Here is a 16,907-nt window from a genome sequence, read left to right as displayed (position 1 = left end):
TCGACTATTAAATCAGTCGTCGACGATTTTGATAGTCGACGTAATTGTGACTAGTCGACTAATCGTGGCAGCCCTAGTATCAATCTATCAATCGTTTGTTGTAAGATTCAGATAATTATTTTTTAAAAGCGAAACATTTTAAATGAGAATAAGAAAGAAAAGTATTTCTTTGTGCCACCCAATCCCTTTTAATGCCCTACATGCCCCCCTGGCAACACTTTGCTAGATCCGCCCCTGCACAGTCACCAGCTGTCAGCTACCTAAAAAAGGATCCTGGGGTTATTTGTCTCTCAGAAACAGTTCATAACTTCCCTTCAACTCATTCATGTCACCTAAAAGGTAAACCTGTTTCTCCGGTTCTCCATCACCTGTTCAGCTCTGATGATCCAGTAAGGACATCTCCTGGTTTCATCTTCATGTTTCCCTCTCACCAGATAACCAAACCATATCATGACCAGCAGCTTTTTTGCAGCTGTGGCTCCAGCAAACATCAGCTGATACTAGAAATTAATATTAAATAAATTCTAACAACAGCTGATCAAGCTTAAACGTGCTGCTGTTGTTTAGCGCGACATCCGCTGGTTTACTCTTTCGGCGCAAAGTGGGCGATAAACAAACAAGAGAGCCGATCAGCTGATCATTGATCAGTTTTCATGATTGAAGCAGAAACGGGAGAGGGAGGGGGGAGAATGAAAGAAGAAGAGGCAGCTGTGCAGCAAAGACACAGAATAACTCCAGCTTTGTGCCTTTTTCATTGTAGCTGAATTACGGGACAAACTTTTCCTTTTCACCTCAATACGAAACGCGTAATATTTTCTCTGAATACCAGACGGGACAGTTGGCAACTCTAATAACTTATGAACAAAATAAAGTTCAACATCATTAACTTCATAGCACCCACCCAGCTGTATAGAAACTCCGTCATGCTAGCTAGCACGCAGTACGGAAAAAGTCAGAATAACGAAAATAAACTCCACCTAAACTTGATTCATATCTGACCCAGACAGACTGCAGGTCATAACTTCTTACCTGAAGTTCACACTTGGACCGGCGGCCGCCTCGGGTCTCTTTTCCTTCTGCGTCCCTTTTCCTTCATCCACCTGCTGGCATCCACCACTTGCTAATGTTACTGAATCTGTGGAAGCTCCGCGATAGCCACCACACGAAGTAACGAGTAACGACCCTATCTAAATCCCAGTAACGAGTAACGCGTTCCTGATTTTGTCATAATAACTAGTTACCGTGCTCGTTACCACAATAATAACGTAGTTACTGTAACGCGTTACTTAATAACGCGTTAGTCCCAACACTGGTCCTCTCTATGCATAGTTTTTGTTTCACTTTTTGATACAGTAAGTGTTTTACAAACACGTTGTCCCACCATGTGCCACCAGAACAGCTTCAGTATGACCTGCCATTGATTCTACAAGTCACAAGAGAAATAAAACACCCTCCAGATAATCCCGCTTGTGGTGTTCTCACAATGTTAGTGGAGAGCTGTAACATGTCAGGCTTGAATGTGTTAAATTGCGTTGACAGCTGGTGACTGTAAAGGCTATAGCACATGATTCACATCATTTTCATACTCATCAAATCATTCAGTGAACCCACATGGCCTTTGACCGTACTGTTATGACAGTTTGAAAACACTGGAAATTTAATCTATTGATTTGTATTCATGGGCATGAATGTAACATTTTTCCCAAAATAACTGATACACAGCCTGTGGGTGGTTTTATAGTTTATTAGTTTTATTATATTGTGTCATGGCAGTTTGAGAACTACAGGGGTATCTATTAATTTTTGTTCACTGACGCTATTTGAAAGAGTGGTGGCATGTGTGTGGCATTTAAGAAATCCCTTTTTTGTACGTAATTTGTTTTAATTAACTTTTTCATTTGCCATTTGCTTGCATGTTCAATAATTTTCTTAAACCTGGTGATTAATTATGGCTCTTGTATCCAAAATGAGGTTTTCATTAAATAAAAGCAGGATTAATGGCTGTGTAATGGTTTTGTTGCGGCACTTTGTGGTGATGTGCATTGTGTTTGTTTTGTCATTTGGATGTGTCTGGAACTTTGATGCCACCTGTTATTAATTGAATTAATTTGATAGTGGCACTCATGTGTGTGGGTGTGTGTTTGTCTGTATATATGGGTTCAGAATTTATACTGCATCTCGGAGCAAACATAAGCCATGAATTCCAAGGAAGTCTCTGTGGACTCCTGTGAGGGATTGTGGTGAGGCATCAGGGCAAGCGTATAAAATCATTATGTCTATGAGTAATCCCAGTAACATGGTAGTTTTAATAACTGTGAAATGGAGTTTGAAAGTGCCAGGATTCTTCCTCCATTTGGCCATCTAGCCAAAGTAACCAAGCCTTGTTCAAATAGATAACCACTACCATTTCATGATCATTCTTATAAATCCTATAATGTTGTTATTTAGAATATTTAGAATCCACTTGGAGTGTAAGAACAAACAAACAAAAAAGAACAAAATTGATATTGGGGGTACACCTGCAGTTCCTTAATCCTTTACTTAGGACCTCTCCAAAAGTCCTCTTGTTTAGCTTTAATCTCCTAAGACCCGAACTCTTTCATGGCATGGATTTTAAATTTCTTATTGCTATTTAGGCTGATTAGGAGCCAATGAATGTAAAAATAAAGAATTACCAGATTTGATTTTTTTTACCTGATTTATTTTCTGAGAAAAATTAGATCCACATATGAGGACATTTGCTTTAAATTTCAATAGAACAGTTGCAGTATAATATCCTTGCAAGTGGATATCAGGCCCTTGTAGAGCAAAATTTAGTATTTTGGTCTAGACAACCCAAAATGCGGTGTCCACATATGTGGAAGCCAGGTCCTAGGAGGCTAAAAAGAAGGATTTGGTGAGTCCGGTTCCACAGTTAGCATTATGTAGCCGGTAAACAGTTCAGTAGTATTTAAATTGCTTGATAGGAAACATCCATATGCACATAGCATTTTTCTTTTTTAATTTAATTTTAAGAGGTTCAAAGCATTCTTCTATGACCTCTGGCATCAACATGACACTTTCACCCAGAGAGCTGCTGCTAACTGTGTATTTTCTCTTTTTTTCACACGATTATCTGTAAAGAAACCACCAACAACCATACCACACTCAAGCTCTCTTAAATCACCATTATTCCCTCACTGTGCTCAGTTTGAATTTCAGCAGGTCATCTTGACCATGACTGCATGTCTAAATGCGTAGAGTTGCTGCCATGTGATTGGCTGATTAGATATTTGAATTAATGAGCAGTTGAGCAGATTTACCTAATAAAATGGACGGTAAATGGATGACTGTAGAAAATTACAATATGATACTCTATCAAGTTAAAGATGTGTAGACAATTACACAGGAGAATATATGAGCATTCTAAACATCCTTCAGTTTGCTCATGTTTCATTTTCACTTTTCAATCCAATTAGTTACTTTTGCCATATTCATTTATTTTTTCACCTCAAGCCAGAAAAATGTAGAAATTAATTGACTGGATGATTTGACATTACCAACTGCTTTTTTTGTTTTTCTGTTGAGGCCCCCAACCCCATCACCCAGCCCTTTGTTTCCAACAGTAAACTGAAGGCAGGCAGTTCACTTTTATCTTTGCTTACTTGATAATATCAGCCACAACACTTAAGGCGCATTCTCCACTTCATCGCTTTTTGTTCTTTCTTCTTTCACTAAAAGAGGTCAAGAGCAGTGTAGCAACAAAGAGAGAGAGAGGCAGATACAACCAAAGAGACACACAAAAAAAAAACAACAAAACGACACAAATGGTGAACCAGTAAGATGGGTAGAAGAAAATTAAGAGTAAATAATAAGTGAGGGAGAGCGATTGTATAAGAGCTTCTGCAGAATTGAAGGAGAACCAAATGGAGGTAGACAGAAAGACACTGAGTTAGACAAATAGAAGTACATAAATCCTGTCTCACATGCCCTCTCCTCACGGTGCAAGTGCTATACCCATATGGAAAAGAAATAGTAAAAACATATATGATTTACTCATGAAAGTGGCCACTTTCTCATTACTTTCATATATTTTTTTAGTAAGAATACAAAACATACAAGTTTCATTATATAATTTTTCAAGGGATCTTATATGTGTTTTCACTCTTGTATGCTTTTCATACAAGTTTCATACAAGACAGATAAAAACTTTATAAGATTTATATATATCTTTTCCATATGGGTAGTGCCACACTAATCAAATGGTGGGAATTTTTGACACCTACCTTTAGGGCTGAGGTAGGCAGCCCTTGCTTCAGGTGTAAGCAGGGCTGCAGCTGCTCAGTTAGATCTCTGGTCCTTTGTCACAATATATATCTTTCCCACCAATGCAGAATTGGCACAAGTGGCTTATCTAGAACCAGTAATGTGGATTCCCACCCCAAAAGGAAAACTTGGGATGGCAACACAAAACTGTGGGTCCTGAAGTTGGAATTGCTGATGTCAGTAGCTATAAGAGGGACTACAGAAAGAAATTCACAGATGATTTGTAGATGGTTTTACTTTTTTTTTTTTTTTTACAACTGCAATTCCAGTGCATAATACTACCTAGTGTTTCATTTCTCAAACCTGTTGAATTGTTGCCTGATTTGCAAGAAGCACTGAGGCAGAACATGCACTGACTTACACTGCACTGGCACTGTGTCGATACAAAGCGGTAAGTCATTCTTTTTACCTTGGCATTGCTGTCATCCATTAGTTTTTCAGAAAGCTATTGCTCTATATCCAAGTGACACTCTTGTTGGACAAATGGTTTTGTGTGCATTCTGAAGTGTTTTGCAATTTCTGTTCACTGAGCTGAACAGATTTTTTTTTTTTACTTTTTTGTGAAAAAAAAAGCTGTTTAAACAATTCATAAAAGTTTCTTAGATGGGAACATACTGTATGCTTACTGAATACTGTGCTGCTATGATTATGGTTTTTGTTTTTATGAAAGGTGCTGTAATCCATTTCTATCCTGCATCAATACACTTATCTTTACTGATAGGCTAAAAGTTGTAAGCTGCATTATCTACAGCTTATGATCATTTTTTAACTCAAAGTTTGGAATTTATTTGTCAGTATTTCTTATAAAACCCTCCTTTCCACTCAGGCATATCACTGATGTGAAATACAGTGAGACGTGCTTTTGCATGTTAAAATGTGTTTTAAGATTAACAGTTACAGTCGACTTTACAAACTTATGCCAGGCATTAGTTTGCCTTTTATTCTTATTCTATTTTTTGACTTTTACTTTCCTCAGTGATTCTAGACTACCACCCATGGTGAGATTAATCCATAATCGGGTATTAAACATGCCTTCTTTGTACAATCTCAGATAGAAGTATACTGTAGCTTGCACTCTTCTGTCTGATATCCAAGTCTTATTCCTTATTTCTGAGACAGCAGGCCCCTTGGTGTTGATTTGTTAATGATATTCCAACCATTTAACTGATACCCTTGTTGCCAAAGCAACAAGCTGCAGCAAATAGCAGATGTACTTTTTTGCATTTTGTTTGATTCTTCTCTGGTACTGTATAGGTAGGAAACTTATTTCCCCTTGTTAATCCATTCATCACCCAAGTGGTAAAGACATCCCCACCATACACATATACGTATGTATATGAACCATTTTTGGGTTCTACCGTTTTGTCCTGTCAATGATACAGATGATATTTACTTTGCCCACTTAGAGAGTCTTAAAAATGTTACCATCCTTGGATAATTGGTTAATCTTTGACCTGTATTGATCATATAAATTAGGACATAGAACACATTCCTGCTCATTTTCACTCTCTGTGATTCTCACAGTGAACTAGAATTCGAGCAAGCTGTCACCTCAGCAAAATGAAAACTTTTTTGTTCTCCATTTAGATTCTGGGACAATAAATGTACATCTCACTCCTGAGAGGACAGTTTGGAGAAAGCATTAACTTGTCTTCAAAAATAAAATAAAATAAATGGAAGCAAGTGACTGTTAACAGTTTTAGAGACTGCAAGGATTGATGGCAGCAGCATTAGTAGTGATTCCTTTGGTGATTCCCATACAGTTCAGCATCTTTGATCTTCATCCAGAACAGGACAGGAGAGGGATACTGCTTTTGCCTGGAGGGACAGGGACTTCATTCTCAGAGGAACCCCACTGGGGAACCTTCCTCAGTAATCAACTCAGATACATTGCTGACAGGCTGGGGAGCCATCTGGGAACGTAGGACAGAGAGGGGCATGTGGGAACCCCCTTGATCGTCAGAACATATTAATGTACTCTGACTGAGGGCTAATTTATCTTGCTTCCAGGGGTTTGTTGCCACTCATACATCACAACCACGTGCTGGTGTGAATAGACAGCACTGCAGTGTGCCATATAAATCACTGTTGTAACGATCTCTGTGCTGCCTTCAGGTGGCAAGAGAGCTGCCAACTTGGGTGTGGCCTCAACTGATCCAGCAGACCTTGATGAGTCAGCGCCAATCTGTGCCTACATGCTGTGTCACGAGAAGTATTAGAATACATTTCCTCTAATTTCCCAAGTCCGCCAGTTCGGTTTCTTCATGCTGGCCAGATTCAGCCAATGAAATGACACCTGTAGTAATTGAAGTCTTGAGTAGATATTCTGGTGCAAATAGACTGTAAATTTGGCATCCCTCAAAGCTGGAGTTTTTTTCAATAGGGGCTCTTCTTGTTTGAAAAAAAAATCACAGTTAAAAGAACTCTATGAGAAGGTGCTCCCTTATTCGCTTATTTAGCAATTTCATGAGCATTTGTGCTCAAACACTAGTTTTAAGTCTTCTTTTCTGTTCCCCTTGAAAAATATATAGAGTAAAATTAACTTTAATATGCTTTAAGATGAAAATAACTGGTGATTGACAAGTCATTACTGATACATGGACATCTCTGGTTCTTACAGATCTACCCTCATTCTTCTGAGAAATTTTGTTTTTGTTGTTTTAATTATTGTGTAAAGTAGAAGTAAATCACAATAATTTTGTGTTCATTAAAATGTATTTAGATATTGCAAATTGATGATAATTCATGCTATTTGTCATGACACACTTCTCTTCCCTACATAAGCTACCTTTGTAAGTTAAAAGTATCAGTATCTATATTCGTATCTGCAATATTGGCCCTGTACAGTGGAACTCCGACTTACGAAATTAATTCGTTCCAGAGGGTCTTTCGTAAGTCAAAATTTTCATAAGTCGAAGCACCTTTTTCCATCGCCTTTTGAGTGAGGCGATGCTGGCTGAAGACGAAGTTCTTGGTGGAGGCTGAAGAAAGCATACGTATGCATGCATACATACGTACGTGTACATGTACATAACATTATGGAATTTAATTCTAAACTTTAAAACTTAAACTTACATTTACGTTAATTAATGTATGTACGTACACTGTGCAATGATATTTTTTTAACATTTTTTTTAAACTCGCTCATATTTATGCCTTATGCCGGCCCCATTATGAATGAATGAACGATAGGCTAATTGCAAACGAAATAGCGCACTGCAACAACAATACGTCTTTCACGTGGAACAGCGAAACACATTTCGCAAACGAATTTTGTAACAGCACTATCATTAAAACAGATTTTTGTTCCATATTATCCAGACCTTGTCTAGACTAGGGACTGTTGAAAGATTTTACAGAATAGATGTGCATAGATGTGCAGTTACCACTGTGAGGTTCAGAAATTGTAGATTCTTTCATTCCTCAGGACCCTTTAGTATCATTCTAATTATCATTCTAATGCATTAGTAATGTGATGCAGTCTAATTATCTCAAAATCAGTTGCATTCATGTCCTTGTCTTTGCAGACAAGCAGAATAAGTGTTTCTTATGTGGAGGCATGTTTCCATGCCTGTAGTTTAAGCGGATGCTTGTTCAGATTTTCAACTTTAAAATAGTCCAACATTATGCTGACCTGCAAAGTTGAGACGTGAGACCTGTCCACATTTGAAATTTGAGGTTTGGGAGTATAGAGGGGGGTATAGAATTTTGATGCATACCTAGACTTGTCACCTCTTAATCCCTTTCAATGCCAGATTTAGAAACACTGTCTCCACATAATGTCGGCTAAACCCATGGCATCCTCACTCCTTTGCTGTTTAGTGCTGATATGATGACAGTGCAATACTTCAGTTTTCTGTTTTATAATCCACCTGTGATCATAAGAACATGTTTTTGCTTTTTTTTCTCTAGATTTTTGGATGATTTTAGGAGAAGCATTCCTCTCTCTACCCTGTGTATATTGGTATACTGCATCATTTTTTTTGTCTCTCTCCTAATTTCTCTATATCACGTATATCATGTTGCCATAGCAGCACTTTTCCTCTTCTTTCTACACTCAGTTTTTATAGGCATTGGTGAAAGAAAAAAAATACTTTGTCAATTTGTTATTTGTGGATATAACAATTCAGTCTTCATTTGCTGCACTTCTCCAGTAACCATTTCAGGTCAAGGCTTTTTAGTGTCATTGTGTAACTGCATTGCACTCAAGCTGGTGAGTGCCATCAATATCTGTGTGAGCATGCACTCTGAAGCCACTGATTGTTCTGTTCTTGTCTGTTCTGTTCAGCCAATAATTAGTTCCCCCATGCATCCTCCTCCCTAGACATTAGGGGTGGGGGAAAAATCGATACTGTGTAGTATCGTGATATTTTGTTTGCTAATAATGTATCGATACAGGGACAGCAGAAATCGATATTTTGTTACAAACAATTTTTTCGTGGACTGGAACATGCTCTGACTTCAGAGCATGTTGATCAGCTCCTTTTTCTGAGCAAGAATCCTGACATTCCTTCACTGTCCAAATGTGTTTAACTGTTTTTTTTTTGGCAGCAATAAACATGACAGTTTACTTATTTTAATTTAAGACATGTTTTATTTTAATTAAGTTTAAAACTTTTTTATTTAATGTAAAATTATATTTTGTTTTAATTTACTTTCACATTCTTCAGTTGCTGAATGGGCTGCATAGTTTTCATAAATTGCATAGTTCAGAATAGCTATAATTGTACCAGATGGTTGCATTCAGTTAAGTTGGACTAGACTGTAATACAAACCGTTCAGTTTGTCAACAATAAAACTGACTCAAATGAGAAAAAGACTGAGTGTGAGACTTTGATATTAGATAAAATGAATATTGATAAAGTTTACCTTTATGTACAGAATTTGAATATCGCAAAATATTTTTAAAAATTGCAATAATATCGTATCGTGCGTTAAGTATTGTGATAATATCGTATCGTGAGTTGTATGGTGATTCCCACCTCTACTAGACATGGGGTAAGGAGAGCAATTTTAAAGACTGCTCAGCTTGACATCAAACTGTAATTCACTGAAAGCATGTAACTATTACACAAAATGGCACCGTAGACCCCCGTCTTCCTGTTGAAATGGCAAAGAAAGAATTGTTTTGCAAAAGAAAGGCTGAGGATTCGTTTGCTAAATGCAGCAGCGGCCAGTGGCGGGACCAAAGGGAAAGGCCAGGTTTACACACTTGTCTTTTCAATGTGACTTTTGTGCTTGATAGCACAGAGCCAAAGTCATGTCAAACTGATGCCTCCATGCGTGACATTCTAATGCCAGCTATATCATGAGATTTGTTTCCACTCCACATCCGTAAGAATTTTGGTGCACTTTTTTTCTTTCTGTGCAGAGACTGGTATAGTTTTCTTTCCTCCTTTCTCTCCACTCTGTACAATGTGGGCGCTGAGTAGGCTTTGAGTGACATTCCCCTTATTATCTAGGTTGTAACCAGTTGAGAGATTTCAGTAAATGTCATTGGTCAAAAACATTAATAAGTAAGATAATGAAAAGTGGTAAATAATGTTTCAGTGTGTTACCTGTCTCTTGTGTTTTTCTAGTTATTTTTAAAGACTCCAACAAGGTGTTCTGATTGTGCAACCTTTTATTTGCTTTTAATTGACCCACCAGGCAAATTATGTACAATGATCTTTTTTTACATTAAGCTTCTAAGATTACCCTTTTTTCTTTCCGTTATTCAGTAACGGCATGCAGCAGCTGATGTTAAGCAATATCTTGGCATGCTGGGCTGTGCCTGCAAAAAAGGGTGATTATTTACTACACAGTTCACAGTGCTGTAATTGTAAACTCTATTGAAGTTGTAAATACAGCACCTTCTTCATTACTGTCACTTGGGAAGTTTCTGTTTTTGCACATTTGGCCTGCTGCAGACATTATTTACCTGGCTTATTGTCAAACAGAGATTTGGTCACACATATGGCTCCAAAAATGTGTAATAAAAAAGAAAAAGCGAGAAAACGAGAGGGCAATAGAAAAGGAGACATTTTGTTTCATGCACAACTTTAGTTCATGCTTCGTTGCCTGGCTTATAGCAGTGGAAGGTCGATAGAACATTAGCAACTGCCGCTGAGGAATGGTCAGCAACACATCTTGTTTACGACGTCGTGAAAGTAAATGGATTTGTTTGGGTCTGCACCTAATTTGAAATGCAGTAATGAAGCAGTCTGTTACAATGCAGCTGCCAGCCCTCACAGGCCAACCAACAATGGGGAAGGTTCCCGCTTGGGTTTTGATTGTATAGTACTGAGTATATTACTGCTGGACAAATTGCATCACAATTCTCAGAGCTGTTCTGTTTTATTAGACCCAAAATGCTATGGCACACTGCTGCTGTGAGGACTTTTAAATTGTCGTTATATGTAACAAGTTTAACTGTGTGTGAAGTCGTTGGATTTTGTTCGCACACATCTCTCAACAGAAAAATGTAAATTACAGTAATTTACCTTCACAGGTAGCCTAGCTGATTTAAATAAAAAAACAAACAAGCATATATTTAATATCTTCAATTTCAGCCTCACGAGTTTTTAAGTTGTCTGTTTAGAATTGTTAATTTTTCAAAGGAGAAACAAAAGCATAATTGGATTCAGGAGTGTTCACAGGGGATGCTGAACCTCCATTACTGGAGGTCTGAGTTTCCCTTGAACTTGTCTTATTTTAGCTTGTGGAATCTAAAAAGTGCATCCTGTTTGTATTTACAAAAAATAAATAAATATACAGATTTATATAACATATGACAGGTTTTTGTGGATGCCATCACACAGTTCAAGTTCATAAAAAAAACTCATTTCTTATGTTCCATGTTTGAAAGTGAGGTTTCTTTTTTCAGGGGGCATCTTATTTCATGCTGGTGTAAAGGATGTGGAAATGTTATGAATTCAGTCATGCATTCAGTTCTGAGGTCTCTTTTTCCTATTCTACAGGTTAACAGGATTTACCATCCCTCCACCTGTTACCAGTTCTGGCTCTATTTTTTCCCTGAGGCTTACCAGTGACTTTGCAGTAAGCGCTCATGGATTTAAAGTAGCTTATGAAGGTAAGGACAGCATAATTTTCTGCTCTTTGTCTCTTCCTGTCATTCTCTCATACATAGTATGGCAAAAAATGTGTGTATTAATGTGTAATATGCAGTGTTAGAAACTATGATGAAGTAGCTGTCTTCATTTAGAAGAAAAATCCTTCTGCCAGGAGAAGGAGACAACATTTATTCTTACGAGAAGGAACCTGTGATCACACTTACAGCACCTGATTTCCTTCAGGGCTTCCACTGTTGAGTTATGGAAACATTAGGCTCTTCAATTAAGCAAATTAATCCAATATTTTCCAAATCCAACATCCCTCCCCCAAAGTCCAGAACCTTTCCTGCGACTCCAGAGGTGGATCTGAAATTGCTTGGCAGATGGCGATGGGAATTAGTTGAACTAATGGATGCACTGAGTTATCTGTGTTGGAGCAGAGCTGAGTGCAGCGGGGAGCTGTCTAAATATGAGCAATCCTTCTGTGACCATCTTGTTCATTCCTGCTCTTTTCCCCGTCTGCTGTTTCAGGTGAAAGCGTTCATTCATCCATCTCTGTGTCTCGTTCTTTTTCCATTCTTACTTTACGTTTTGTCTTAATGTTTTCCTTTCCTTCCCTCCTTGGGTATCAACTTGTTCGCTTGCCTAGTCCCCACGACCTTCTATCTGTACAGCCAATTCGAAAAAAGTTGAGATGCTGTGTAAAATGTAATTCTGTAATTTGAAATTGATGGCAGCACCATTTCTTAAAGAAGTTGGGACACAGCCATGTTTACCTCTTTAGTCTGGAGGACATGATGTTTGTGTTTTCTAAAATGAATTTCAAATAGTCCATTTTTAATGAGCTTTGGTCCAGAAAGACAGCAACATTTCTTGATTATGTTCACATATGGCTTTTTCTTTGCATGTTAAAGCTGTGACCTGCATTCGTGGATGTCACAGTCAGTGTCACAGATGTCACAGGAAGTGTTTCTGAGCCTATTCACTGATTTCCATGACAGAATCATGCCTATTTTTAGTGCAATGGTGCCCAAGTACCCGAAGATCATGTGTTTTCAACACTGATTTCCAGCCTTGTCCCCTGCACACAGAGATTTCTCCAGATTCTTTGAATCATTTGGTAATATTATGCACTTTAGATGATGTGATCGTTAAAGTCTTCACAATTTTACACAGAGAAACATTATTCTTAATTACTTTTTTTAATGTTTATTATTTTTTGTAGATCGATTAAACTCTGTCCATTTTAATGAGTAACTCTGCCTCTCTTTTATTATCCCATAACTGGACTGTTGCCAGGTAACCTAATTAGTTACTCCAGCTGTCTCCTTTTTAGTACCACTTACTTTTCCATCTCCTTGTTGTCCCCATCCCAAATTTTTTGACCCAGGTTGCTGCCATAAAATTCAAAATGAGCTAATATTTTCATGAAATTGTAAAGGTCTACATTTAAACAGTTATTTAAATAGTTATATAAACAATATGTTTATGTCCAGTTTTGGATAAATTGGGTTCATGAGATTTGCAAATCACCACATTGTGTTTTAAATTACATTTTACACAGCATCCTGACCTTTTTTTTTTTTTTTAACTTGTGTTATATTTGTTTCTTTAGCTTTTTTGCACTCTTCTACACCCTTTTTTCTTACTTTCTGCTTGAATCGTTCACTAACAGGCTGACCCCGTCCTTGAGACCCTCTATCTTCATCTTCCCACCTGCCCCAGACCTAGCCAGTCAAGGTCATTTCCCCTGTCCATCTGCCACTGAGACTTTCTCCATCTTTACTCTTTCTGCCTCTTTTTTTCCTGAGCTTGACTGCATTTCCTTTCCTGCATCAATTTTTTTTGTGTCTCTCTTGCTCTTCCCTGGGTGGTTTGGTTGTATTCCAGTTTCTGCGTGTTTACTCTCCAACACAATTTCATGCTGATGGGGATATTTAACACATCGTTACACATAAGGCACAGCTTTATTCCTGTTTTCTTAGCAGCACTGTAGCTTAACTACAGTTGAGAATATTTGCAAACATGTACAATAGGCAATATAATATCAAAGCGGTTTATTTCATTTCGTAGCTAGTACATTAATCAGGAAAATGTTTCATTTGAAAATTTTACACTCTATGTTTCACTGTAACATGCAGTGTAACATTGAGTTTGTTAGGCCTATCACTCATTCTTTAATGGCTCATTGTGGCAATGCTGTTTCTCAAAAATATCAGTGTTTTTTTTAAATCATCTGCTGGTTTAAAGTGTGTAACTGAGAGCACGATTTGAGAGAACCAGTTAGTATGAAAACTAATCCTGGTCCCGTCATTCTATCCTTCATCTAGTTGTCAAACCTTTGAAACAAGAATTCATTTCAAGCCTTTAACCTAACACTAAGCACTTGCTTTACATGCCTAAACCTAATCGCTGTTAGTTTACGGCCATGTGGCGCTGTTTTGATGCACTCATCTGTGACTTAACATCATAGCCTTGAGGTGCACTCTTCCGCCTCCTCTGCCTCATTTGGGCCTCATTTGGATGTTTACTGATCTACTTTTTGTCCATTGGGCAACACACAATCTAGGAAGACTAGAGTGACACGTGGTGGCCTGTGCCCTGCCTTTGAACCTACTACTCCAAAACTACTACTCCACCAAAAAATGTTTTGGTGGAGTAGTAGTTTTTCTAGTCAGAGATTCTTATGAGTGCTACATTTACAAAAAGTTCAGTGTACTCCTCCATAATGTATTCATTTTCACATCTGAGTAACTGTCACAGTACCATTGTTCCTTGTTATATTGCTGTGGTTATCCACATCTCGCACATGAATATGTATGTGCTGCTCATTCTTATGTTTTAAAATGTGTTATGATAGAATTATTATTGCAATTAAGTGGAACTGAATCTACATGCATTTGAAGGACACGACCAGATGGAGATGCTGTCAGTCTTTTATATAGTTTCCTATAATGCACAACAATCCATCAAACATTCTCCAGCAACCAGTGGTTTTATTTATTTATTTTTTATTTGTCGTGCCTACTTTCTTGTACTACCACAATTCTGTTAGAGTGACCTTTATGCTTACTCACGGCCTGGAAGGATCATGCTGCATTTATAAGGGAGTGGAGATACAGGCTTTTTCTACAACACTGCTAAACAATGGCCACTAGTGCTTTAGAGATACAGCAGTGCATTGTACATATGCTGGTAGCAAAGGTATCTGCTTGCCCTTTGTTGCAGGGAGTGTGTTTTCAACAAAACAAAACAAAAAGTATTTGTGTGCTTGTCTTAAATCTTTCCCACTGGCATTTCATCCACCACTGTTGTTTGAGGACTCTTTGAAGGACAGCTGACCCATACAATGCAATTTCATCTTGTCCCCCCGAATCATTTCATTTGTGTAGCAATCCAGATTTTCCACTGAGTTGGACATATATGTTTGTATGTCTGTGCATGTCGATGTGTTATTTGCTCTGTGATCCAACATGGCTTTAGTCAGTGCTCTTTTCCACTCCTGCATAAAACAGCTCAGCTCGGCAGCCTGCTCACAGGCAATCTACCCAGGCGGCTCCTGTGGGGAAAGTATGCTGCATGTGTGCTCACAAACATTGCCACTCCGTCAAACTTCCATCTTCTTCAAAGGGCTACACAGTCATTAGATATACAGGGGGAAAAAATAGCACAGCCCAAGAGAAATCTCGCACCCAACTACCCCATTTGCTATTTCACATAACTCACTCGTTACCACTGTGATGAGGATAATGCAAGTCATTCTCAATGTCTTTATGTGAATTTTAAGCAAAAACTGAACACGAGTGTTTGCTATGAGGATGTTCTGGTCTTTTGTCGTTTTTCTTTGTTTTGAAATACATTTGACATATTCTGTTAACATTATTGTAAAGAAGAAATAATTTCCCCTTTTTCCTTAGACTTTACATATAATTCACACTTTATTTCGCACACTGGGCAATGCTTTGTTAGGCTAAAAGACCTCAGTTTATAAGGTAAATTTGCATTCACTGTTCCACCAAAAGTCAAGTCTGCACAGGTTTTCATGTTTAGCACAAGCCCCTAGTGTTGAGGAGCAGCTGTTTTCACAAGGTTCGGTTCTATCAACAGTTTATTTAAGGCCCTCCAGACAGCACCACTTGTTAGCTCAAGGCTAACACTGCATCTCACACACTTAATATCTTTAGGGGGTTCTTTAAATCCTCATAAAATCTGAAACCCTGATTCAATGTTACGTGCGGGCTCTTATTCAAAGTACTACTTTCTTTTCCTAAAAATTTCCGTGTGGTTACATAGCGAGCAGGTTTTAGTACTTTTCCCCCTTCATATGATAAAAGACTTTATCTAAAGCAACAGCTTCAAATATCTGCAATGTGTCCTGTGAATTCATTCAAGGGCTACATCTGTCTGACACATTAGTTATGACTTTCCATACACCGAAGGGCAGTGAGTCAGTGCGGGTATAATTATAGTGGGGATGCATCTATTACTTTTTAATTAGTGACCTGGGGTTACTTTTTCAAAACATTTACTTTCGAGAAATAGTCCTTTGTTTCACTCTGTAGTTCTCTTAAAGAGAAGTCTGGATTAGATTGCCTGAAATTTACCCTAAGCAAGTTTCAATGGTATATTAGTCTGTCGTGTTTTTTTTGTTTAGTTTTTATTTTTGCTCTTACAGAGAATGGGCATCAGACCTGTGAATCTATACATCAGATCCTTTAGCAACATTGAGCCCTGAATAAACGTCTACAGTTTTTTTTTTTAATTTTTAAAGTTTAATACTTTATCTAAAGCTTAAAAATGCTTGAAAAAACATTATATCCTTGCAAAAGAAATCAATACAAGTCCATGAGAAGTTATTGAGGAGAGTTACATTTCTTAGAAAATGTAATGTCATCCTGAAAAATAATTTCATCACATTTTTATTTGGCTGAGTGCGGTCTGCCCAATGTCCCAGCAACATCTGGTAGCTGAAATTAAAACTGGCTCTGTTCAGGCGCAAACTGAGGTTCACAGGGTACAATCTGCTTTTGGGTATGGTTTGGAGCCCATGAATCAAAGGACGCAAGTTGATATATTCTTGTTGTTACGGCCTCTGGCCTCAGGTGGCCCCGCCTTCCTCTATGGAAATCAAAGCGTTCCAGGACTCACGGGTGATTGGCTGGCCAGGGACCTATGCCCGCCCAACTTCATGCAGATCAGAGTGTGCCAGTCCACACACACCATTGGCTGCTGCAGGAGCCTTGAACACGACGGACCAATGACGCGCCTGCCTGCATTTACTGGGAAGCATAAAAGGCTGAGGATTCTTCATTCCTGGGGGACTTGTTGATGCGAACAGACTGTGTAGACTGTCCCTCCTGCCTTTGCAACACCTGACGATTTTCTACAGTACACAGTCATGGCATTCGGCATGTATAACTAGGGGTGGGTTTTGATTATCGATTTGGTCTGGATAACATGATATTGATTCATTAAAATCCTGAATCGATTTTTTAATATAAATTTATTTTGCCCGAAACGCCAGAATCTCAGGTTAAACCTCACAAAATG

General features: G+C 38.1%; 1 protein-coding gene across 9 annotated transcripts in view; it reads left to right on the top strand.

Annotated features, from left to right (window-relative positions):
- LOC120722328 (CUB and sushi domain-containing protein 3-like) overlaps positions 1 to 16,907 on the top strand; it is a 249,206-nt gene that overhangs the window by 33,718 nt on the left and 198,581 nt on the right. For all 9 annotated transcript variants that reach the window (XR_005693406.1, XR_005693405.1, XM_040013302.1 and 6 more), the window contains exon 3: positions 11,265 to 11,377. Coding sequence is in view for 7 of the 9 variants with exons in the window: in XM_040013302.1 (XP_039869236.1) it covers positions 11,265 to 11,377 (113 nt within the window). In the remaining 2 variants the exon portion in view is untranslated. The remainder of the gene's footprint in view (positions 1 to 11,264; positions 11,378 to 16,907) is intronic.

Source organism: Simochromis diagramma, unplaced genomic scaffold, assembly GCF_900408965.1.
Source record: "Simochromis diagramma unplaced genomic scaffold, fSimDia1.1 OVJJ01000618.1, whole genome shotgun sequence".
Classification (NCBI taxonomy): Eukaryota; Metazoa; Chordata; class Actinopteri; order Cichliformes; family Cichlidae; genus Simochromis; species Simochromis diagramma.
The sequence above is the reverse complement of the archived record's forward strand: the minus strand, read 5'-3'. Positions and strand labels throughout refer to the sequence as shown.